This window comes from Anas acuta, chromosome 7 (assembly GCF_963932015.1).
Source record: "Anas acuta chromosome 7, bAnaAcu1.1, whole genome shotgun sequence".
In the NCBI taxonomy this organism is placed as follows: Eukaryota; Metazoa; Chordata; class Aves; order Anseriformes; family Anatidae; genus Anas; species Anas acuta.
Window position 1 is genome coordinate 35,677,968 of NC_088985.1, and position 25,296 is coordinate 35,703,263.

Genomic DNA, 25,296 nt, shown 5'->3' on the forward strand with positions numbered 1-25,296 from the left:
TGTTTCTAGTATATTTAAGTAGTATTTTATCAAATATAGACATATATTGGCATATTTGTGTTCTGTGATATTTCAGTTAAACTTCTGTTATCTTTAAGTATTGGAAAAGATGTGGTAAAGGTGGTTATACCTGTATCAAAAATACATTTTCTCAAGAAAATAATAAAAAATAACCCTAGTTTCCTATAATTATTTGTGGTTAGTTTGCATAAACCATGGGATTCAAATAAGGGAGCAAACATCTCTCCCAGAAGCTGACAGCACTGCCCCAGTGCAGCCGTCCTTCCTCTCCCACTCTCCTATCTGGCTCTTTTTTCAGGACTGTTCCTTGCAAAAAGATTAGTTAATCTGCTTTAAAAATATTATTGTTATCCAAATGCTAACATGATTCAGGCCTTCCAAAGTAATCCAGGGTTTGGTAGGACTGCAGTCGGCAAGTTTGTGATTTGGGAAAGGAGAGTTTTCAATAGATAAGCCTTTTTTGACATGTACATGCTGAGTGGGACAATTTAGCTGATCCTGTTTGCAATGTACTCTTTGAGAATTATTTTTTAAAAATCTGAAGAAAAAATAAGCTTGTACTATCTTAAAGTAGTGGAGGCTACACAATATTTTGCACAGATCTGAGCATACAAAGGCAGGAAGAGTATGATTTGTGTCTAACTTTTTATGCATCTCTTGAGATTTGTATGGTAATACGAAGTGACTTCTTAACATTCAGTGTAGAGAAAAATGTTCCAAACAAAAGCTAATTTTTGTCTTTGAATGGACTTGGGAACCTGACAGCTGTATACATGTGCATGAGCTGAATGCATCTTCAGACTTTTAATATATTTTCTGTCTCAGTAGAGAAACTCTTCCATTTAGAACCTCTTTACTTTAAATGACGTTTTCCATTGTCTCCATTTTGCTAGCTTTTGTACATTTTAAGGAGATAGTCCTCAAACTTTCCACTTAAACATTTACAAACTTGATGCTTTTATCCACACATTTCATTGTTGGTTTTCCCACTTTGTCGAACATCTGAGCTTACATACGAGTCTGTAAGGCTACATACTCGTAGCCTTAGTACGAGCGTATCAGTGCTGACTTCTAGCTTCTCTTCTGCAGGTTTAATGGCTAAAATTTTGTTAGTGCTTGTATCGGGGAGACAGAGCTGTTCACACGGAGCAGCTCCACCAGCAGCGGGGAGTGTGTAGGGAAGCATACAGCGCTGAGAATCAGACCCACCGTTTTCAATAGCATCTCGTGAGTGTATACGAAGAAGAAAAAATGAGCTGGACTTGGACACAAATCTAAAAATAGAAACTTGCAGCCCATCTTTGGCCTGGTTACCATCTCTTTTGCTCTTTGTGTCCTGGGAAAAAGCAAGCTGAGTGCTCAGATGGCACAGATTGATGTAACACCACTGGTTTCATCAAGCTGTGACAGCTCACATTGTGTGATTTTAAAAAAATACATGTTTTTTTCTGCCCTCATCTTTGTTGTCATGTTATAGCCGTAAGAGGAAGTATAAAGTGCGTAAATATTATTAGGAAATTTTAATGAAATGACTGAATAGTCACCAAAGATGACAGGGGAGAAAGCATTTCTAAACTCATTCCATGTATCTTTCACTTTAGCACCTGCACTGGTTTTGTTTTTATTTATTCTTTCTTGATATTTCTTTTATATTCTGATCTATGAAGACTGTTTCTTGTGGGTTTGAACATACTTCGTGTTGGCAGAGAAGCCCTTGGCCTCCAGGGCTGGGATGGGGCATGGGCCTGGGCGGGGAGCTGGGCCTCACAAAATGTAGAACGGGTCCTGCTTAGTTGTAATGCTGGCATTTTGGGAGGAAAACGGGAGAAAGCCTTGCTCTGCCAGGGCCAGCTTCTGCCGACTCCGGTTGCTCAGCCTCCTGTGTGCCACGAGCCCTTCCCACCTGCAGGCCATGATGCCTGGTGAGGGGCCTGAGGCGCTGCTGCCTGACCGATCACTTCAGCAGCTCCTCTCCCTAAGCAGAATTATTACTTTTTTTTAATTACAGAACAACCGTGTGCACCCTGAGGTGCCATCCCAAGCTGTGTATGGAGGAGAGGGGACACGGCCTGTGGCAGAACAAGCCTCTCAGAGAACATGTCCGTCCCCGTCCCCTCCCGAGCTGCTAGGCCAGGGGCTGCAGCTCTGCTGCCTCGGGCACAAGAAGTTGCTTTTGCTTTGGAATGTTTTAAGTCACTGATTTTAATCTTGTTTTGGATTTAATTTAAATTGCTTTTTCAAAGAGAGATTAGTTCTCATTTAGGTGTGGATAAGTAATTAAAAAAGATCTCTAGACTTAAGTTGCTGTTGTTAGCCACATGCACACACTGCGTGTGTATTAAAGCAATTACATACTCGAATATACATCTAATCCTATTCTTAGTGCTTAAGTGTTACCGTGTTAGAAAATGATAAATGACTTCTTATTTGTGAAGGGATTTACTTTTTTCCCTTATGATTTATGCCAAGATGATGTTGGAAGGAAAATGAAATTCAATTATAAATTGAAATTTATTTTGGTGGTGGAAAACCAGCACTTTAAAAGGCTTTATTATTACTTGAATATATTGAGCGTGTTGGATATCACAAGGAAAATTATCAAAACATGTTTTACACTTGAATCATACTGAGTTATTCAGAACAGAAGGCATTCTCATTGAAGTTTTTAGGTTGGTTTTGGTAGGCTTGCAAGCACTGAGAAACCTGAATTAGCTTCATCTGGAACCAGGAGAGCTTTGTAAGCGAGTAACTCCTCTTCTGGGGGCAGCACTACTCATCGCCTGGCTGCCTCTGCCTGATGGGGTGCCTGAGCTCTGTCTTTCACGGGTTTGGAAATTGTGCCCCCTGTCCTGGCTTTTCCATGGGAGAGAAAAGAGAAATGAGATGTCCTGGTTTGGAAGAGAAGAGGGAAGGGAAGGGAAAATGGAAGAGAAGCGAAAATGGAAAGGAAGGGGAGGGAATGAATTTAAAATAACTACAAATCTGTGTGCCTGCAGAAGCCGTAACCTGGTTTCATTATGTCTAAAAGATATACGCACTAGGCTGGCCAGTTACTTGCTTCAGTTCTGTGATTTGGCTTTCTTAAAAAATGGCTTTTTAAATTTTGATTATTCCAGCTGATTAGTTCTTCAGTTGTCATACTCTTCTTTAAAAAAGTATTAAGAATACATTAAATATATTTCAATTTAACGCCTTTTGAATTCATCCTTCATATCCGCTAGTTAGCCCTGCTCCCATTTACTGTTTACCCTGAGAATTGTCAAGAAGATTGGAAAGCAGAAATCGCCTTGTATTACCCCCAGTGCCCGTAACCAAACAAGTGCTATTTTCTTAATGACACCTACTGCATGCTGCCTTATTTTCCACACTGCCTTGTGCTCTGGTGGGAGATGGAGGTGCCTTGGTGCAGACCTGGCAGTGGGGCAGGTCTGTAGGGGATTGCTCAGCTCGGGCGTTGTGATCCCGCACGTGCCCCATGTCTTGCACATGTTCTGTGTTTCCACCAGCAGTTTAATGCCTGCTTTTGTGCTCCTGAAGGTAGTGATTGACCCCAGCTCAGAAAAAAAGGCTCAATTTGTCCATAACCAAACTGATAGTGCCCTGTAGCCCTACTGATGTTGGGATTTTGGTGCATTATTTTCTGCAGGAGGAAATGTATAGCTGTTCATCAGTTGTGTCCTGCTGGGATGTATTATATTGAACTTTGTGGTCATCATTTGAAACAGTAATAAAAAAAATAATAAAAAAAGAAGTGAATTTAGTTTTCCACAATATTAATGTTTAGCTGTTTCTGCTTAGAGTGTATATTAGAGATTGATACTTGCTACGCTTCTTGATGCTGTACATTCTTTAGCAAGGTGGTGTGAAAAATCCCCCCAAAGTATTTTGTTTTACTCAGATATTAGTAAGAAATAACATTCAAATTTAATAATGTCATGTTGAAGAATTGTATCTTTCTTGGAGCTGCGACCTCGTGTTACCATCCTCAGGTTCTGCACAAGGCCTTCGCTGCTTTAACTCCAGTCCTCCTTGATCTGCTTTTGTTCCTTGGATTCCCCTCTTACTTAAATGCAAAGTGCTAAATTGTTCTCTGTTATTTGATAGTGAATCCTTATGAAATATAGATACGGCTGCTTCTGTAAATACCTGTAGACAGCCTCCAGCACTGCCTGTAGGAAAATATTTATATCTGAACTTCTTGCTTTTCATTGTCTAAAAGGAATTACTTCTGAATTTTGCTTCTGCTGGTGGCAAACTTGGCACACGTTTTGCAAAATATAACAAGCTGAACAAATTATAGATGAAGTAAGATTGCCCGCATGAGAGACAACCTACGTATACGAATGACAAAGAGAAAAGTGTCCAGGAGAGGATTCCTGCCAGGGGGAAGCTGGCCCAGTGTGTCTGGGGTGTGCGGCGGTGGCAGCTCGGTGGGCGGCAGCGCCTTGCTCACAGCTCCACCAGGGCCCTGCTCAGACCCTGAGTAAATTTCTTCTGCTCTCTGTGCTCTGCTTTTGAGGCTCTGTAATGGAAATCGTGCTTCTTCTCATTCCTCTGGTGAATCATACTCTAGCTTTCGAGTGGCAGTTGCAAGATGGATTAGCAGGAACCAGGCTCCTCCAGCCCCTGTCCTTGCATCTGTCCTGGAGAGGTGCAGGTGTGATTTGAGAGCCAAATTACAAGTGAAGAGGGAGGTAAGATGAGAGACTCCTGTAGGCAGAGAAGAGCAATTTCACTTTCATGAAACCCCATTTGCTACTACTAGATATTCATCTTTTCAGCCCCTCTTGTCTGTCGATACTGGTACAGAAAGTCTGACTTAAAATGCAAACTCCTGAAATTGTATTTCTCTTATTCACCATAATGGCATGTGGATTTGTATGAATAATACCAATTTTGCTACTATACTGTGAAATATCACAGAAAGTTAAACTTAGTTAGAAAAGCAGTAATAAAGGAGCAGACCACTTCAGCAGAGCTATCTTTCTCTATCAAAACAGATTTCCTACTTTTGTGGAGGAGGGAATGAGAGTTGACTGTAATGAAATTTTCATTTTCCTACCATACAAATGTGAAAAAGAGCCCTGCCTTTCTTTTAACGTTGATTAGAGTTGCCCTAATTCCTGTCTGCAAGGACTACATCACCTTCTGCTGAACCAAAAGATGAGAACAAAGTTCAACATAAGAGACTGCCTTCCACGTGAAGCCTCCTCCCCATCAAGCCTCCTCTGCATACCCACTGTTTGTTTTGTCCTGAATATTTCCTATCAGGACAGCCCCACTAGCATGACGTGATGATTTATGTGGATATGAACCAAAGGCAGAAATTGGTTCAGAAACTCAAAAGCTTCCCCAGGGACCTCTTCTTGCAAGTTCCTTTTCTAACCCAAGGTTATCTAATCTGCGTGTTCCTACCAATTAAATTTTGATTGCATATATTTCTGATCTTTCTTCCAAGCCCCTAAATAAACCAGATCTTAAATATTTTATATCACAACAGTCAAATGAGAAGCATCAAAAATGAAATAATTTGTCTTAACAACGGCTGTTTCTTTTAGAAGTCTGTTGATGAAGCAAGGTCACCTGTCTTGTATGAAGAGGGGGTTCATGGAGAAGGTAATAGGACAGCTTCCCATAGCATTCCCATGATAAGTCATAGTGATACCTTACTGAGGCATGATTTGCTTGCTTCAGGGACAATATCCCTACTACCTGTAGGGCTGTCTCAATAACTGATGTTTCTGTGGTGTAATAATTTTTAATATAGGATGCCAGTTTCAACTTAAATTATCTTATCTTATTTGCACAACTTCTTTATCTGGTCAACCTAATTGTAGTTTATTTCCATGGCTCTCAGCATCGATCGTGTTGGATAACTAAAATTGATTCTGATTGCTTTAGCTAACATTGAGGCTTACAGAAGTGTTTAGCCATCAGTAAAATTTCGTGGTGTGGGATCCATAAGCTTACAGTGCAAAAAGAGTCTGGAAATTCTTGTTTTTTTCCTTGTGACAGCATAAAGTCATTAAAACCATAACTCAGGAGCAGCCACAGCACAGCATGAAGGATGCTGAGGATGAAGCACGGAGAGGACACGATCCTGTGCTGTTTGTGCACGTGTCTGCATCTGGGCTGTGTTCTCCAGCTCTGTTTTATTTTAGCTTTTTGGTGACTTCAGTTTGCTTCCAAGAAAGTTCAGTTGTTTTTTTTTTCCCCTGCCATTTATCTAACACCGAGTGCTAGAACACATACGTCTTTCACTTGGAGAGTACTTCAGATGGTGATAATAATAATTATAGTTAAATTAGCTTCCTAACATCATTCTGCGCTGGGAAATCTAAAGTAAACAAGATGAAAGGCTCTCACTGGTGTGAGGAAGACAGTTTGTTTGAGGTTTGTATTGGTGTCAGGAACCTTTTTACTGCCCCATTAAATCTGTCCGGAGATCAGTGCTCCTTCTGTTGGTGTGTGTGAGCCTGTGCCCGATGCTGTTGGCATGAAAGACCAAAAGTGGCAAGCGACCTGTCCTGTGGCGTGTGCTGAATTCCATATAAACAGGTTTTTTTTTGGCTTTTCCTTTTTTTTCCCCTACTTGAATGCTGGCCATACCCATAAATACTGTTTTTGTGTGTTGTACTAGCATTAATAACAGCATAAGGCGAAATACCTGAAACAGATTTGAGGGCAGTTCTCTGGATTTTCAGTGAAGTAATTCGTTACATAGCGTGGGGAAAGGAATCGCATTTAGGTAACCAAAAATAAATGGACTGACCTTCAGAAATCTTAAGCACTGTGATTTCAATTGAAGGGCCTACTATTTAACAGAGACTCTTTAGAGCTTTTTAAAATGAAACATTTTTGGTTAAAATGGACTTCTTTGAAAAAGAGCCTTAGAAAAAAAAATGATAAATGGTGTTGTTAAAATATCTCATTAATTTTGTGCTCGCCTTCTACCAGAGTTAGCGCCAGGCCCTTTGAAGCTACGAAGGTTTTGTGTGTATTGTCAGTGTGCATATCATCAAGGGTCCCATAAACGCCTCTCGCAAAATGAATTCCAGTTAAATTATCGCGGTCTTGTGTTCAGGTTTAGATCAACGAGGATCCTTTTCGCTGTTCTTGCCAAGGAGGTCTCTCTGCTTTCACAGGTGGTTTGTTGTTTCGTTATTTTTTGTGCTGCCTGAGTTTTGTCCTCGCTGGGGCCCCGTGAGATGGGGAGCCACCAGCCTGGCCGTGCCAGGAGGCTGTAGGGGTAGCTCTTGTCCAGGCTTTCTGCAAGGAGAACTGCCCACATCAGATGTCTTTGAACACAAACTTGTTGCTTTGAACCAGCCTTTAAAATAAAACACCTTCCAGAATAACCCCCTTCCCAAACGAGTGCATCGTTAGGGTGGTTTAGAGTATTTTTCTTTTCTGTGTGGCTTCCAAACTGGCCTTCTTGGTAAAACACAAAGCAACAAACTGAAGAACATAACCAAGTTACATTTATTTCACATCCCCAAAGTCTATTTTTTAACAATTTCGATAGCTTTGGCCCACTAAAAACATATCTTAAGAAATAAGCTCCTCCGTGGCCTCTCCCACACACAGCGCCCAAGCTGCTTCCCCCCGAGAGCCCTGCCAAGGTTGGGAGTCCTCCGCCATGGAAAAGTGGCATCTTTTCAATAAGGAAAAAAAAATGGTCTTTTACTTCAGTGACCAGAGTTGTTTGCAGACCTGTTGTGTTTTATAGTTAGTGGGAAACTATAATGGGGCTTTATGTGGCAGCCAGTCTTGGCAGGAGTCACTGAAAAGCTAAATTCAGCTGAAAAAAGATAAATTTTTATCTTGTGAGTCCTGAAGTGGTGGCAGTTTTATTCATCAGCTCTAGAAATGGGAACCACTGATTTTTTTATTTACTTGCTGTTAATGTATTCACGGTACGTGTAAGCAAAGAGAAAACTTCATTTGTACATCCCTGCAAACTGGCATGTGAGGGGTTTCAGGCATTTTCACCAGAGTAAATTCTATGAAAATGTTGTGAAAGCCAAAACCTAGTGAGAAGCTCATTTTAACCTCCTTGGATTTTTTTTTTCTTTTAGCTGCTTAAACCATATAAGGAAAAAAGTAGCAATATATATATATATATATAAATTTAACTTATGTTTCTTTAATTTGATCTCTGATTCATTGTAATGGGGAAGTGATAATGAAACCTCCCTTAACTAGTTTTGATTTCTCTTTGATTTTCTCACTATACATAAAGAGCTTCCACTCTCCAACTTAGAGATTTCCCTGGAAGAACATGGACAAGGCTATTTAAAATCATATGTTTTACCCCATTGGAAAAAAACATCGGCACGTGTTGTCTCCACTGCAAGGAATTCTCCTCGTTCTGAAAATCTTCAGCGTTACTATTACTTGAGGGGATTATTTTATATTAAAATTTCCCTATCCATGTCTAATAAAGGGCCCTCTGAAACGTTTGTTATTTTATTATAAAGATAATTTAAGAAAATAAGTACTTTTTGAGCATTCGCGAGCATCTTCAACTTTTCATTCGGAATTGTATTTTAGAGGAACTAGAAATAAGTTTACATTTCAGAATTACACTGTCATTTTATATACAACGTGTTGTCTGAATAATAATGCATTGTTTCTGAAGAAGAATCAGCTTCTGTGGTTGATTTTGTTGTTGTTATTGTTTTTTTCTTTTTTTCTTCTTCTCGAATACTTCATTTCCAGTGTTTGTTTCTACTCTTTGCTAGTAAGGAAGGATGCGAAAGGGTTTTCAGTTTAAGCCTTGACACTATTTCAATGAATAAATAGCTAATAATTGCACGGGGCAATGGCAGGCCCCTATGTTGCCCTTGCAGTACTTGTTGTATAAATGTAGGTTTGCAATTGCTCCTAAAGTTAAAATTGAAATTGATTTTTTTTAGACAATTAGGTTTTTTTTTCTCCTTTTTTTTTCTTCTTTGTATTGCTTGGAGTGGCAGAAGACAACAACGGTCTCTGAATCCAACTAAAGACTAAAAATCAACTAAAGATTAAAATTTAATACTGTTGTTAGCTAATGCTAAATAGTTAATAGGCCATATTAAAATACCTACAATACAAATATTGCCTATAAATAATTACAAATTTTTATTAGTGTTGTAATTAAGAGCATGCTGGCTGCAAATGATACCTCAAAGTGCAAAGACAATTATGAAAAGCAAGCAGAAGACTGGTAGTATACTTTTTGTAATATTAAACAGATTTTCCTAACCAGCAGGGCCTTAATCACGTTTTAGCAGGTGGGGATCTGAGGATGAATTTTGGAGGGGAGAGGTGTGTGTGGAGTGCAACAGAGGCGTAAGGGGACAATATGATATTAAAGAAAGAAAAGGTTTTTGTTATCAAGGTAATACTAAGAAGATGGGAACGGTGCATTGTTTTATGCAAGGAAATGAAAAATAATGTTGAATAACATGTCAAGGACCCTAAACATTCAGGTAGGAATCACTTTGGGGGCTCAGCTTAAGCTGACGTTACAATTTGACAAGTATTTGTAGTTGTTATTGTAATTTTTTATTTTTTTTTTTCTGTTTTAAACTACCATTTAATTGTGCTACAGAATTTCCTCACATTCGTGCTTCATTTGCAATTCTAACCTTGTTTATATTTCTGTATTTGTTTTTCTCCAGCAAACATTCAGGGTTTTCAGCAACCTTTCATATTTTCATTTTCACGCGTTCGGTAGACGTCGTGTGTTGAACTAGGAGGCATTAAACTTTCATGTGTCCTTTCCAATCTCTCTGTGCTTACTAGGAAGACACTCAGATGTAATTAGCTCTCTCACCAGTGACTTGCCATCTTTCCTGGCTTATGGGGACAGTCATAGAAGAAGGGTTGTGATCCTTTGGCAAGATGTTGGGACAAGGGGGAGTTGGGGTTTGCAAGCAATGTTCCTCACTGCTAGCTGATGGAGAGGAGAGGGTCACCATCCAGCACGAAGGAAACGGCAGTGAAACTCATCCATGGATGGGTGTAGCTCATTAAAATGTGTCGGAAAGCTTAACGGGTGACCTGCTTCCCTTTTTTCATATGCAAGGTGCCATAAGGATTTCTTCAGGTATGAAATTCATCGTTTGGCTGTTGCAGCCATGTCTAGTAACTTAAATTACACCTCAAAAGGGCAGATAAACAGCGCTGATCAAAGCTATTAGGTGGTTATAGGAACCACACAGTTGGAAGGAAGCAGAGGTTGAACATTTACTGGTGGTTTATGTGAAAGGGGCTAGATTACAAATATGTGGATAGCGTTGTAATGTGAAGGAAATGCACATCTGTGTTTGCAAAGCAATGGGCAGTGCAGAGTCAGTGAGTGAGAGGCCATCCGTAACCAGGTACAGAGGCTGCCTTCAGCTCTCCCGAGCCTTTAGGAGTCATCCCCAGGCCCTTTGGAGAATGGACTGAATTACACCTGGAGTCCAGGCTTCAGTAGCCAATTTAAAAAAGACTAAATTTCAGTGAAGCATCTCTTTGCCTGATGACATCGTGAGTAGAAATAGGCCTGAAAGTGGGCTACTGGAAGTCTTCCAGCAGGCACAGGCTCTTCATGGTGTCTGTTCTGTAGAGTGCCTGCTAAACACGGTCTTGGCAATTATTGTTTTGCCTTTCGTTTTTCTTTTGAGATGATCCAGTTTTATTTACATTTCACAGCAGTAACCATTATCTTTTATGCAGCCACTGCTTCTGTTCATGGTGTAGTTTTGTAGAAAATTCTCTTGATGTAGTGGATCAGCGGATCAGGTGGCCCTTCCCTTTCAGATTCATCATTTGCATACACCTAAAAACTCGTCAGAGATGGTTGCGTAGTGTAAAATAAAACTAATGCTCCTGCCTGGACATGATCAGCTCTGTAGGAGTTTAGGTATAAACTCCACTACGTAGGAGAAAAGCGTATTGAAGGAGTGCTTATCTTGCGGAGTTTTTGGGTTGGAGAGTAAATAGTAGGGCTTATAATGCACACGGATAACCTGATGTCATCTTGCATTTGGTCTCAATTACTTGGCCTGATGCAGCAATAAATATTTTAAATTGAAAATAATAAAGATCTTAAAGCTAAACAATAAAAACAATAAAAACAATAAAAACAATAAAAACAATAACTCTGTGCTGTACTTAGAAAGAAGAGAAATTTACTGCATGTTGTGTCATGCCATGCATGATATAGAATAACCTTGAGTACAGCACAGAAAGGTGAATTTACAGTTTCATCAAACCGTATATAGAATCGTTTATTTTTTGAATAATTCTCTTTTTTTTTCTTTTCTTCATTAAATATCAGAAAAAGTGTGAATGGTATTACCAGAACCAGTCAACACGTCTTTAACAGATAGTCCCAGAAGGAGCATGAGCACAGAAAAATGTCACTTTGGGGTTGGAGCTTCCAGTAGCAATAGAAGGGGTTTTTCATAATAATATGCTTTTGAGTCCTGACCGATATTTTCATGTACCAGAAAGATTAAACTTTCTCTGTCACTTCTTATGTTTTCCATGGTTTGAAAGAGGGAGGTTTGTTATCCTGTTTTCGTGGAATTTACTGGGTTTAGATGATTTATTTATTTATTTATTCAAGCATCACAGTATCTGAAAGTACCACTCAATAAATTTAAACTCGGGCTTAGGCTGCGATGCTCAGTATAATGATTTTAAGAGATTTCTTCCCTGAGCATAGTATTGACTTCCCAAATGCAAATACTGATACTGTGTGATATTTTTAGCAGTAGTTTATTACCTTCCAAAGCCTTTAATGCCTGAGCAATTTTTATATGAAAAAATATGTTGCAAAATCTTCAGTGAAGTTGGTGATAAAGCTATGAAATTGGATATCGAAACTTTTCAAGATTTTTTTTCGTTTTCTTGACATAATTTTGCATATCGATGAATTTAAACAATAGAAGTCTATTGACTTTCTTACATGGAGCTCTCTAGCATGTTTTGACAGCAAGTATTATGTTGCCCTATCTTAAATCCTTGACCTGTTTATATTTTTGTCTTTGGTAGGGAAGTTTTGTTGCCTGCATGACTGCCATTCTAAGGCAAATGGAGGACTATCACTACGCTCATTTAATCAAGACTTTTGGAAAGATGAGGTCAGATGTTGTGGTAAGTGTAACATCTTTTATCTCTCCACAAGACAGCTTAGTTTGTGTTTGTATTTCTTTCCCGTTTTTTAAATATACTTATGAAGTGTGGACATAATGTTTAAAGTTACAAATGTAATCTAAAAATAATTAATAAAGCAGTGTGACATTTTCTGAATTTGCAAAGGACCAAATTAACCTTCCTGCCGCACACAGAAATGCAGCTCATCTCTGGAGCTGTTCAATATTTTCAACGCAAGCTCTGAGACATTAGATGTAAGGTAATTAAAAGAAAGTATTAGGAAATAGTAATTCCAAGTCATTACTAAAAATCTGTTTTGTTTAAGGAGAGAGGGGGAAAAAAAAGCTTTCTTGAGGAAAAGAACTTCTAGCATTAAATCTCCCAGATGTCCCAATTTTCTTCATTTGTTTAAATAGCTTTTACTTGCAGACCTGCTAGCTTTAAAATTTATACAAAGCATTTTAACCTTAAAGATGCCCTCAGTTGTTAAATAAGCAATAATAATTGAAATTTGTCTTCTCGTGGTCGTTCAGTAGTCTAACTAATCCTACAACACAACTTAATTAGAGCATAATAGAAGAGAGTTTATAGCTAAGGAGATAACTCTCTAATGACCTGAAACTATCATTGCCATATGGCAAGTGCATGCTGCAAAGTAGCGACCAAACTTGTTGGCTGAGATCCATCAATTAGCAGATGACCTGAAGTCTGATCAGCAGTATTACATTGCCCACTCTGCTGCAGGGGATTCTGTTCGGCACTTCAGGCAGCTTTCATCTCTGCTTTAATCTTCAGGGTGGCCTTCGTTTAGATTGCCTTCTTCCTTCTGTACCCAACGGTACAAAACCCATGGTCTTCTGTTTGTGTAATTTCTTTGTTTGGACTTTCCAGTTTTCCTTATTGCCTTTAATTTTTGTTCCCCTTACCTCTGCTTCTGTTCTGCAAGGCTTGAGCTCTTTGCCTGGTGCCAATTTTCAGATCAGGTGCTGGAGCCTCTGTTGCTCAATGTATTTGTATCTGATGTAGAAGAGTGAAGTACAGAGCTGAAGATTCAGGAGAATGAAGACAAAGTCCAACTGCAAAGACCTATAGAAGAACATCATGATATTAAATGGTTACTTCCCAATTAGTCTGCTTTGGCTTCTTGAAGCACATCCTTGTATAGTTTTTGTTTTTGTTTTTTCCCACTTTGTTTTCCAGTAATAATCACAGAATCATTCAGGTTGCAAAAGACCTCTAAGATCACCCAGTCCAACCTTTAACCTAGTACTAATGTCCAACACTAAATCTTACTTCTAAGTCCTAAATATACACATTTCTTGAAGACCTCCTGGGATGGCAACTCAACCACTTCCCTGAGCAGCTTATGCCAGTGCTGCACAGCCCATTCAGTAAAGACATTTTTCCTAATATCCAACACAAACCTCTCCTGGTGCGACTTGAGGCTATTTCCCCTCATCTTATCACTTGGTGCTTGGGAGAAGAGCCCAATCCCCACCTTGCTATAGCCTCCTTTAAGGTAATTGTAGAGAGTGAAAAGTTCTCCCCAGAGCCTCGTTTTCTCTGGGCTAACCAACCCCAGCTCCCTCAGCTTGTCCTCATAAGACTTGTTCTCTAACAGCGAAGCATTCCCTAGCTAGATGTATGTAGTTCAGTGAAATTATGTTTTTATTTGTAGAAAAGGCATGAGTTAACACTCCTGGTTAATGAAGGCAAATATTTTTGTAGTTTTAAAGTGGTTCAAGCCACGTAGCTCTGGAAAAGGCTAACTGATTACAGGGTTTTATAAGGAAAAGGTAAAAGCAGTTTGCTCTCTAACCTCGTAATGATAAAATGCAGAGAAAGAAAATTGGTTAGGAAATTGTGATTATTCTAACGGAATTAAAAGTGTTTATTTAAAAGTCACTTTTTTGTAAATTGTCTGAGGTGATTCTCTAGGGTCAGATCTTTCTTGGTGAAAACAAGAGAGTATTTATGCATTTGAAGTTTGGCAAGTGATCTATTTATAATTGCTTGTTTTAAGAGAGTGATTTATATGCTATGCAGTGCTTTGGGATACATGATGAATCACTTTTTTCCTTTGTCCTTACTCCCTGTATATTCATCCTGTTCTGCGTGTTCTTAGGTTTTGTGGATGGGCTTATTCCATATTATTAAAATCTTATTTTCCATCAGCATATATGCTGTTTGATTGCTTATTTTCTGCTTGTTACACCACCTGACTGTGGTTTGTAGGAGCAGATATGCTAATCCAAGCTTAGTCAGTTGGTGTAATAGTTCTTGTACCTTTACTGAAATGTATCTTTTAAATGTTTTAATGATGCTGTTGATTAAATGATGATGCACATTAGTGGAAATTAAAGTATGTAGTAAGCTGGTGAAACACTGAATAGGTAGTGTGCTAGTGGTAAGTTATAATATCTTAAATTGACTTTAAAATGTAAATAATATAAATGAAGGGCAGAGGTGTAATGGCAATACATTGTAAATCTTGTGATAAAAGGAAACCTCAGTGAATAAACTACCTTTTTTACACAAAAAAAACTCACCCCCATTCACTCATCATGTAGGAAAAAAGGATGAAGATACAACCCAATTTCTCTGTATGAAAAAAGATAGATAACCTTTTCAGTGAGTAGCAAAAAGGGAGTTACAGTTCTCTTAAGTATTTATTCTTCTATGAGATTTCAGTGTTAATTCAAAGCCCACATCTTGTTCAGTACAGGAGGGTTTACTAGCTCTCCCAGGAGCATTGCCTCCCTTACCTCTATTGGTGCTGTGGTTCCGATTTTCCCATGTTCCTCTTAACGCTTTTGTTTTCTGTCTGTCTTCGGTGGTGGGATGCAACTGAACTATATGTATATATTACCTGTTATCATGTGCTTTGGGTGGAAAGCAGGCCCTTCTCTCCTTCTTAGTTTTAACTTTTTAATGCTTTTTTTACCCCATTTCTTTTTAGTCCTGCCATTTTTGAGCCTTCTGCTAGTGCTCTTTGCCTCTCTTGAGAGTTTAAATCCAAACTGATTTCATTCGAACCCAAAGTCCCTACATACGGAGCTGGTACCTGCCTCTGCTATTACAGAGTATTTTGTCTTACCACAAAGGCATAAGAAAGTAGTGATTTAAAACTGAAACTAAATATATTCAAACAAACACACAGCGTTTTCTTCATTTTTTTTTCATTTTAAATGATGAACTTAAGTGAAGCTGTGGATGCTTCCTCACCATTTGAAACCCTTATATCTTTCTTCAGCATGTGCTCATGCTTAACCAGAAGTTATAAGCTCGGTGCTGGAACTGCTACATGAAACTTTATGGCCTGTGTTAGGTAGGTGTCAGTTTTAGATTATTATAATGGTCTTCCTTGGCCTTAAAATGTTAGAAGAGATGAGCTGGAATGTGATAAAACCAGTCTTATCTCTCCCTGTAGAATATACTGTTTAGGTTCAATTTTAGAAGCTGTTCGGATTAAGGTGTTTCTTTTCAAAGAGGAATTTGTTATTGTCAAGGCTGCTATCATCCTGAGATGAAACATCATCCACGATCAGTGGGGTTATTTCTAGAGCTAACTGATTTCACTTCCTTTTTTTACTTGGTAGACTTCATATTCAGTTGTTTGAGGAATTTCTGTCATTAGTTGACAAAAAGAAAGTCTAATGTTTTGCTCCTTTGAATATTTTGAGAAATATTCCTCCTAAAGGCATTTGAGATTTTGTCCTGGGGTCAATGAAGTGAGTAGGAAGATGAGCTCCATATAATGTTTAGGATCACCGTCTGGTATACCTCCATCCTTCCCCTTAAAATCCCCTAGGACTTCGAGTTGTGGTGTGAGCGTAGGACTTGGAGTTCCCGTGGTGGTGGGACCCCTGCGTGGGGCTGGAGAGCCGCCTGTCTGGTGGCAGCCTCCGTGATGGATCTCAGTGGGGGTTCAGCCAAAAAGCCTCTGTCACATCCTACCCTGTTACAAGGCTGAGCCTGCTCTGGTTTCTTTCTGTAAATGGATGGGAATTGTGAAGGGATCCCATCTATTGTGAATTCTGCTTCCTTGGGACAGTGAACAGGATCTGTATCAGCAGTTGGCAAGACATCAAGAGTTCCCTTGTTCCTTTAGTACATTTTTTCAATCATCTTTCAAATGTTCAGGATAATTTGTTCTGATTCTAGGTAAACTGAAAATAAGCAGGCTGTACAGCAACGCTGTGTGACCTGGTAGCTCCCCCGTCCATTCCCACTCCCCATGCAAAAGCTGGATTTTGCTCTTATTAAGGAGTTATCCCATATAAACCATTTACTTTTTTATATGAAAAATAGAATTAAAAAGAGCATAGGATTGAGAGTACATGAAATACAGGTAAGCGTCAGAAGCTGTTTAGCTGATGAATAATTACATTAGTTACTACAGTGCATTACTTAAAGTACCTGGGTGAAAGTAGGACTATTAAAATGCGAATATCGGTAGATAAAAATGTAGGGCTGAATCAGCAAAGCAGTTCAGCCCCGTGTAGGACAACGTTTAAGGTCAGTGACAAATACGAATCATCCAAAAAAAAAAAAAGGAAAATTCATCCGGTGTCACATGCAGCTTGATCAGCAAATTATGCAGAGGTTCAACAGCCAAAACCAGCAGCAAATGAAGTAGTGGTGGGGTTTGCTGCAGGAAACCAAGAGAGTATGCGTCTGTAGTCACAAAATAGCAGGAAAAAAAGCCACTGTGAGCTCAGATCTCTCTTGGATAGGTGATGACCCTTCCTATGGTGCCACTTCCACAGAAGCGTTGGGTTGCTGAGCTGTGAAGCACCCCCAGCACAGGAAGGGAGCAGGCACCTGGTATAAATACCAAGCAGTGCTTGGGCAGCAAAATATGCAAGGTGATTATTAGGAATTACGTAACTCTCTCACCAAACTCGTGAAAAATGAGCAGCAAAATATGCAGTTTGATCTGCTAAACGAAGACACATTCTCCTGAGCCGTGTGTGTCCGGGCCGAGCTGTGCCTTACGCACCGGTAACGTCTCATTAACCACAAGCACTTGGAAATTTCACCTCAGTTCTGTTAATGTCAAAACATCTTTTTTGATGTTGTTGTGTTGGGATTGGTTTTGGTGAAAGAACACGGCAGTTTACTGAAGTAATGTCGTAGATTTGGGGGGAAAACATGCCTTGTGGCTGCTGTTGGCCCTCTTCGGCCTGGTCCTGGGCAGGTGCTTGTGCGGCCCCACAGCAAACCCTGCGCCTTGCACAGGGCCCGGCTGAGCAGCCAGGAGCTTCACATTCCTTCCTGATCCCCGTGTTGTGCCCTCAGGGTCTCTGCATCTCCCTGTTTCACACCAATGATGAATTTCAAGCCAGGAAAAACGTTTTAAAAGAACAACGAGTCATAAGATAATATCTAGCAAAGACGCTGGCTCTCGCACATGAAGAAACCCGTGTAAGAGCAGTAACTTCTTATTTGTTTCTCACTGAAAAGGTTACATAAAAAAACAGCCTTAGTTTGAAGCCCACTGAATGTAATTTTTTATTTTTTTTTGTAGACATTTGACATTTTAAAAGATAGACAATATTAATACAGTTACCGAGGAGCTGTAGCAAAGGAAAAGTATTTTAACCTTGGACGAGAATAAAAGTTCATTTTTATCTCTGCGTGAAGTGAATCAAGGACTGCTTGCATTAAACTCCTTTTTTTCCCCCTCTCTCTATCTTACTGTGGACATTTGATATCACTTAAATTGTTAGATAGCAATTATAGATTCCCAAATTGTAGAAGATGATTTACATTGTAAAGTACATCAGGTTTCTGTTCCAAAGAGATGTTTGTTTATATCTGGGTAGAAATAAATTGGTTTGTGCTACTAAATTAACTTTGTTCTGGGTCAGATTTTCACTTGCAGAAGCAATTACTGCTGTTCCCTTTAGGGAGAAAGTCTCTCGTAGCTTCTTGATGGCCAAACCAGAAGCAGTGTTACCAGCTACTCGAGGTCGTGGGTAACACAACACTCACCTGAATACATTTCCGAGCTGTGGCTTAAAAACAAAACAAACCAAAACATAATTTTGTTTTCAGTAAGGGAAAATTTCAGCAGGATGTACTTGAAGAGAAGGAAAACTCAGCAACTGGTGCCAGGAAGTATTTTCAGTCTAATTATAAGATTAAAATTAACGCCTTACTCTTTTTAGCTTTTTACGTATGTTTTTAACTATTTTTACCTCCAAAAAGGTCAAGTATATGCCAGGCATGTGTTGCTACGTGTGTGCTGAAATACAGTCTGCGTGCACAGAGAGAGACTCAGCGCATGCACCTACGGTATAGAAAAGAAAACATTTTTTCAGCAAAAGCTTCCTTTTCATAGCTTCTTCCTGAGTAATACAGTGAGTCCTTCACGATGTAGGATTGCCATTAATACCATTTCTGAAAAGCTTAAACGGAATCATTGCAGAATTTATATACATCGTATAGAAATATGACTTAGTAAAATTTATTTTATATGAATAATGGCTTTTTTTATGAAGCAGAACAATAAAGCACCTCTTGAATCTAGTCATTAATAACTGACACTATCACTTGTGTGTTTTTTTTGATCTGTAAGAGGAGTCTTTTCCAAATATTTTCTCTTGTTTTAGGATTTTCTGATGGAAACATTCATCATGTTCAAGAATCTCATTGGGAAGAACGTCTATCCCTTCGACTGGGTTATAATGAACATGATGCAGAATAAGTAAGTACAGAGGGAAAAGCTCTGTGGCTGACTGAGATGGCTGTTTCACGTTTGATCTGAAACAACAGTGTTGCTTGGAAACAGTAAACCACAATGCAGCAGCTAGGGTTTTTTCGTTTCCTTCTGGGATGCAAATAATTATTTAAAAATTGCCTTTTCAGGAGGATGCTTTAAGGGCCTGGTTTGGGGCTCCCCAAATTAAGGGTGGCGTCATTCAGAGAGCCAAAATTTTGGAAGAGGCTGCAGATTCAGTAGGGAACTACACATAAAAATAATAAAATAAAATAATGTTTCGCATATGACCTCAAAAACTAGTGGTTACTGTATGCTGACACGGAGTTATATTCTCAGATGTTTTCAGTGGTATTAACAAGACAGAACTGAAAGGGCATTTATACCCAGATTCCATCAGCCTGGTAATGAAGAGACAAGCTGTAAATATTTCTAATCCCTGTTTTTTTGCTCATAATTGCAGCATTGTCATTATTGAACACGCCTTTATGTAATATTTTATGTTTGTGACATTCATTAAGAGCGTCAAATGCTTTAATGTGTGCTGTGATGAAAGTATAAGGAAAAACATTTTATTTACTAGTTGCCTGGAGAAATCTCTGATGTGCTCACTGGTAGCTACCGGGGCTATAAAGTTGCCAGTGTTTACCTACATAAAATCCTGTACTACACTTCCTACTTTCCTTATAAAAATTCACCATAATTTTAATCCCAGCTTCTGAAGTTGTCTTAACCACCTAATAAAATCCACTCCTAGTAAACGTGAGGTAGATGCAGCCATCTTTTGAATCACATCCATGGGCTGTGGATGCACGCTCCTGTGCGGCTGTAGCTCGCAAAGCACCTGCTGTTTTAGAGCCAAGAACCCTTTGAGATTGCTTGATGAGGAAGGTCTGAAGCCCTTTGGGTTTCTTTCTTATTTAAAAAAAAAATTTGAAAGCAGTTTTGCTTCAAGAACTCCAACTATCTGGAGGATTTTGTTGCAGGTGCTTTGGAAACCCTCGCAGCATATGTTATCTGGCATCCCTTCAGGAAGGAGAGCACCTCTGTGCTCTACTTAGTTCTGGGGGAGGTTGAAACATGAGCAGCAAGGTCTGTGCTTGGACACCAGTGCCAGCAAACCAGGCACACGGTGGTCTGAACTGGGGCGGTGGCTCTTTCCCCAGATCTGATGGAGGCGGGTATTCCTCAAATTACCTTCATGGTATTGCCAAATAACTTCTTAGGGTTCATTTGGGTGCAATTCTGATCTCAATTGTTTGTTTTAAAACTGGAATTCCAGTCAGAGAAATGTATAAGCAAAGGTATAGAAAGAGCGTTTCTCTCCCCCACGTTTTTCCTTTAAAGCGCAAAGGGATCCTTAGCAGGCAGCTTCTCCCTTGGAAAATTTGGAGTAAGACTCATGTGATGCCCTCAGTTAGGCTTGGGGCTTTGATTTCCTGATCCTTCGAGTACCGTCTGGTCTTTTTGCCGAGCTGAACAGCGAGTCCTGGAAAAGCAGGAGCAGGATGTGCTGTGATAATCTTCGGCTCTTCCTCTCTTCCCGGGTAACTGCAGTACCCATATAATGTTTGAGTAGCATTTAAAGGGTATTTGGGGTTTTGTTTGGTTTGTTTTTCATTTTCTTCAAGGCTTTCTGGTGTTGATGAATATCCGCAGCAGTGCTAAGGGGGTTGTTCATCTCTAATTTACAAGTTCATTTTCATTACACCAGCTCATTTGGTAAATGCTTCTGAATTGATTTGAGTGCTTTTCATTTTTCCTGTTGAAGTTAATGTGGTTTCCAAAAACAGGAAGCGGTGTTGTAAAATACCTTTTTGTCCATCTGCTCCATTTATTTTCACACCTATAAACTTTTATTGAAGGAAAAGAGAAAAAATTAAGACCAAGTTCTGTCTTTTTAAAGCTCCTCTCAGTAGAACTGGCTCGGAGCGCGCCGTTCCGTGTCCCTCTGACAAAACACCTCTGCAAATTATTGCTGTGACATAAGCCAAACGAAGTGAACTAATTTTTAATTATATCGAGAATGTTTTTGAGCTCGGTTGTTTCTCTGCGTGAGGTACGTCTGGGAGCAGAAAACAAAGGGAAAAGGACTGGCCTCATGTGGAAGTCAAACCTCGGGGCCCTTTCTGTGGGCATGGAGAGAAGAGGGAAGGCAGCGGCTGCACCTTCTAAGGGACGCCTTATCATGTAGTACTAAGCTTTGCTTAGCCTTATTTCCTAACAGGACCCTTGTGTGCAGAAATACACGCTCACCCAGGCTCATTTATTACTCTCATTCTGCTTACTTGGTTCTTACATCTTTGGTGCAGTGCTTCCAGACCTGAGTGCTGCATCCATCCCATCCCATCCCATCCCTGGCTGTGCTGGGCCATGTCCAGGGTTGCCTCCCAGGTTCTGCAGACCTTTGCTTCAGCAACACAGGTAGTCATGCCACATTACCTCCTATCTAAAATGAACACAGAAACCTTCATATCTAATGAGATAATTGTTATGTTTTTGTTTTTAGATGTGTCACTTAATTCTACCTACAGGCCTCTAATCTAATTTAAAATGGCGCCCATACTTCAGCAAAACAATTTGTTAATCAGGACACAAAGGTTTTGAATGGTGCTGATCCCATGTAAGGCTGCAGACCTTTGGTTTGCCCCCAGGATGCCCCAGGTGGCATTGTTTGGTGTGTGATGCTCAGGTGGGGGCTCATCGGGTACCATGCAGTGAGAGTTTTTGGAGGGGGGGAGAAGAGCCCTTCCAAAGTGACAGTGTGGCTTTCCCTTTCGTCGTCGGATTGAGCTCTAGGTCAGCTGCTGTTGTTCAGTGAACAACAATGCCCGTGCAACAGAGATGGAAAGAAAAATTGATGACTGGAAAGAAAAATTGATGAGCGGGTGGCAGTAGGTCATAGCGTAGTAGGGTGTAGCATGGAGGTGGGTGGGTGGAAAGAACATTCAAATCATATTTAATTAAGTCCTGATCCACATGTGGACTTGAAATGGCCATTGCTTTCGGTTCAGTTTAAAGGAGAGAGAATGCAGAGGGGCTGGAAGAGCACAAACGCTCTTCAGATACACAAAATCTCGCAGCAGAGCAGATGGGAACAGTCTTCTCGGAGCCACGTGGAATTATGAATGTAAGAAATTGCAGCCATAAAGCGCGGCAAGGCACATTCAGGCTTGAGGCTGGGGGAAATACTCCAGCAGCCAGCGCTGCAACGCATTGCTCGGGGCGATTGCAGAGTCTCCAGCAGCAGAGGTATTTAAAAACAGTTTGACAAGCATCTGTTAAGCTGCTGGTTATAATTTGGGGAGAAGGGGAATGGACTAAATGATCTCTCGAGAGTTGGCAGAGCCCTGTCACTCCGCCTGCCTCTGCTGGTGGATTCTAGGCTGCAACTTGGAGGTGAACTTTGCGACTGCAGCTTTCATTTCCAGCAAGAAGTTTTAGACATGGTGAACTGTTAGCGAGCTGCTAAATGTATCCATGATTGCATTACCTAAAAATAAGATCGAGCTGAGGTAACTTTAAAAGAAAATGCTACTCGTCTTCAATATTGCTGTTGGGAGTTACGAATACATCCACTGAAGATACTTGGACACCTTTAAATTACATTTACAGCAAGGTTTATGTGTTGTAATACTTTCAGGAAGGGTTATTCCTATCAAGGTAAAGGCATCATACTACCAGATTAAAAGAAAGTATTTTTATCAGCTCTGTCAACAGCTACTATAAGATAGCTGCTTTGTACTGACCCAAAGGATGCTGAATAGTGACATTTGGCCCTGCTCTGCAGCCACTGCATTATTTCATCTCTGCAACGAGCGCCGACAGCTGTTGCAAAGAGACGGGAGCATTTCCTCTGTGTCAGGATGGAGACCTGGAGAGCTTCGCAGGCAGCTTCTTTGTTCCATGGTGTCCTGCAAAAAAAAGGCACTCCGGTAGTTTTATCTGCAAGTAATTTGAAGAAAGCCATTTGTCGAAGCATCAACAGGGATTTCAGGTTGCTTGTATTTTTTTCCCCTCTAAATCATATTTAGAAATGATTCAGAAATGTTTTAGAAATTATTTTAACTGTTGTCAGCAGCTGACAACTTAAACTAGGCTCCTCTTAAAACCGCTAAGTCAGAACACATAAACAGCTCCTCTTTACGTTTTTGTAAATGAAAATAATTTAATCTTTGCTCTTACTTCTGGCATTTGAGATGATCGGTTCCTTTGGTAGACCTTATGATATATTCATTTCGAGCTGCTACTTTCATCTGCAACTGTTCCTCTGGAAGCGGAGTTGCCTATGAAAAATGAATTTGATGTTTCCTGTTCTATTTTTTGTGTCTAATGTCCACATTTACATAAAATCCGTGGTTGTTTTGCCTTTTGAAGTCGGAGGAAAAGGGATAAGATGCTTCTCAGCGAGAAGGAGGTTTCTGGTGCCTACATGCCTTTTTTCCAGAGGAATTACGTCTTGCATTGCCCGGGGAATCTGGAGTCTGTTACCTGCTCTCCTTCAGTGCTGCGTTGGCTTTGCAGGCAGGTGGAGGTGGGTTTCCTTCTGAAAACCTACTCCGGAATTTTAATTAATCTTCCTGCCTGATTAAAAAAAAATAATAATCTTGGAAAGAGGAGGGAGGACGATCGGGGAGATCCGTCTGATAAACACGTACCTTTTTATCCTGCTGCTGGAGTGGATTGCAACGCACGTGTTTATTTTGGGAACTGGCAGGGAGATGTGGGCTGCTCTGCTACGTGGTTGTCGTAGCAGTACCTGGCCGATCTCTGCGGCGACTTCGGAAGGAACTTCAGCCGTGTGGGTGCCTGGCTGTCAGCAGCGTGCAAGCCCTGGGCTGCTTACGGACCAAGGAAAGTTTTGTGCAACTCCGAGCCTTGATGTCTAATCCAGGCTGCAGTCGCCTGAGAGTTATTCCCACTGACAAGTAACCCAAAGCCAAAATAAAAGTGCTTTTTAGGTTATTGAAGTTATGCTTAATTATTGAAGTCATGCCATAATCGGCTGTGCTTTATACGGGCATATAGAAACTAAAACACCCCTGGTTTTTAATAACTGTATGAAAATAAGCTCTTAGTTCTTATGTAATCGGCCAGTCAACTTGCATCTGTCAGATGAGGTGCCAGGGAAAAAGCCTGAATTTAAAGTCTGCATCAGGCTGCTGATGGGTGGAGTTGGAGTTCACAACAGGGGGAAAGAGTCCAAAGATTCTGGACAGAACTAAAAAAATAATAATAAAAAAATAAAAATTTAAAAAATTTTTAAAAAGCAGGGCCAGATTTGTATTACACATGGGGTAGGTGGAGAAAGAAGCACAAAAACGACTTGTGAAACTTCCTTCGTTTTCTGAAAACCTGCATCTATACAGCTCAAACCTGGATTGATACGATATTCATAGTGATTATTGGTAGGCATGATGTGAAAGATTGCACTTACATCTGGGGCACGGATCATTCAAGTATTTACTCAGTGTTTGTTATTGTGGAATATAGAAACTGTTTTACATTTCCAGATAGGATGTTGGGAGGAAGACAGTGCTTGCAATGCAATTATATTTTAAGAAGAGTCTGAGCAGTTGGAAAAACTCCAACAGAAAGGAATTGGCACCGTTTTCTTGACTATTCATATACTTTATACATTGATCTCTGCTTACTTATTTAGAAAGTTGAAGAGCTCAGACCCACAACCTGAACAACTAAATAATTTTATTTAGGGATGCAATGAAATAAGCAATTGAATGTGAGCAATTTTGTTGCTTTCTTTGGTGGCAAATATTTCTCTGTGTAGGCAAAAACCACTGCTGGCAATGTGCAGGCAGAGGGTAACATCTTTCAGTGCATGTCGCTTTTTCAGGATCCAGTTTTCAGAACTCGTGCGTGTGCCCAGAAATTCATTCTTCATTTATAAATGAAATAGATGAGTGCACATGGATAAATGCGATGAAGATCCTGCAGATTTGTTTCTGCATACGGAGGGCGTTTTTTTGTTGTCCATAAAACCTGGTTGCATAATGCACTGACCTTTTCAGCAAAGACCTTGCAGGATTTTTGGTTTAGTACCGTACCTGTCAAATTAACTGGGCCTGGGGATGAAATGAATGGACTTGGCTAGGCTTAAAACAACAGAGGCTTCTTCCTGTGCTGAAAAGGCTGAGATTCCTTGAAGGAATATGCTTCAGCAGGGGCTCTTCACTTGGTTGTTTCCGCAGTGGGAGCATCCTCCAGAGCAGGTTACTTTGCCCAGGCTGAGTTAGAAATTACGTCCCTGGCTTCTGGGGTCTAGAGGTGGACTAATGATTTCCAGTACTAAAATAGTGACCATTTTAATTGTTATTGTATGGCCTAAATTATGGGTTTCGTGTGTTTGCAGCCACTCGTGTGCCTCTCGACAGAGACATCCTGCAGCTAGGAAGGTGGGC

At 40.1% G+C, this 25,296-nt stretch overlaps 1 protein-coding gene across 3 annotated transcripts in view; it reads left to right on the plus strand.

Annotated features, from left to right (window-relative positions):
• DOCK1 (dedicator of cytokinesis 1) overlaps positions 1-25,296 on the plus strand; it is a 258,548-nt gene that overhangs the window by 123,296 nt on the left and 109,956 nt on the right. For all 3 annotated transcript variants that reach the window (XM_068689182.1, XM_068689180.1, XM_068689181.1), the window contains exons 28-29: positions 12,052-12,153; positions 18,771-18,865. In XM_068689182.1, the coding sequence (XP_068545283.1) occupies positions 12,052-12,153; positions 18,771-18,865 (197 nt within the window). The remainder of the gene's footprint in view (positions 1-12,051; positions 12,154-18,770; positions 18,866-25,296) is intronic.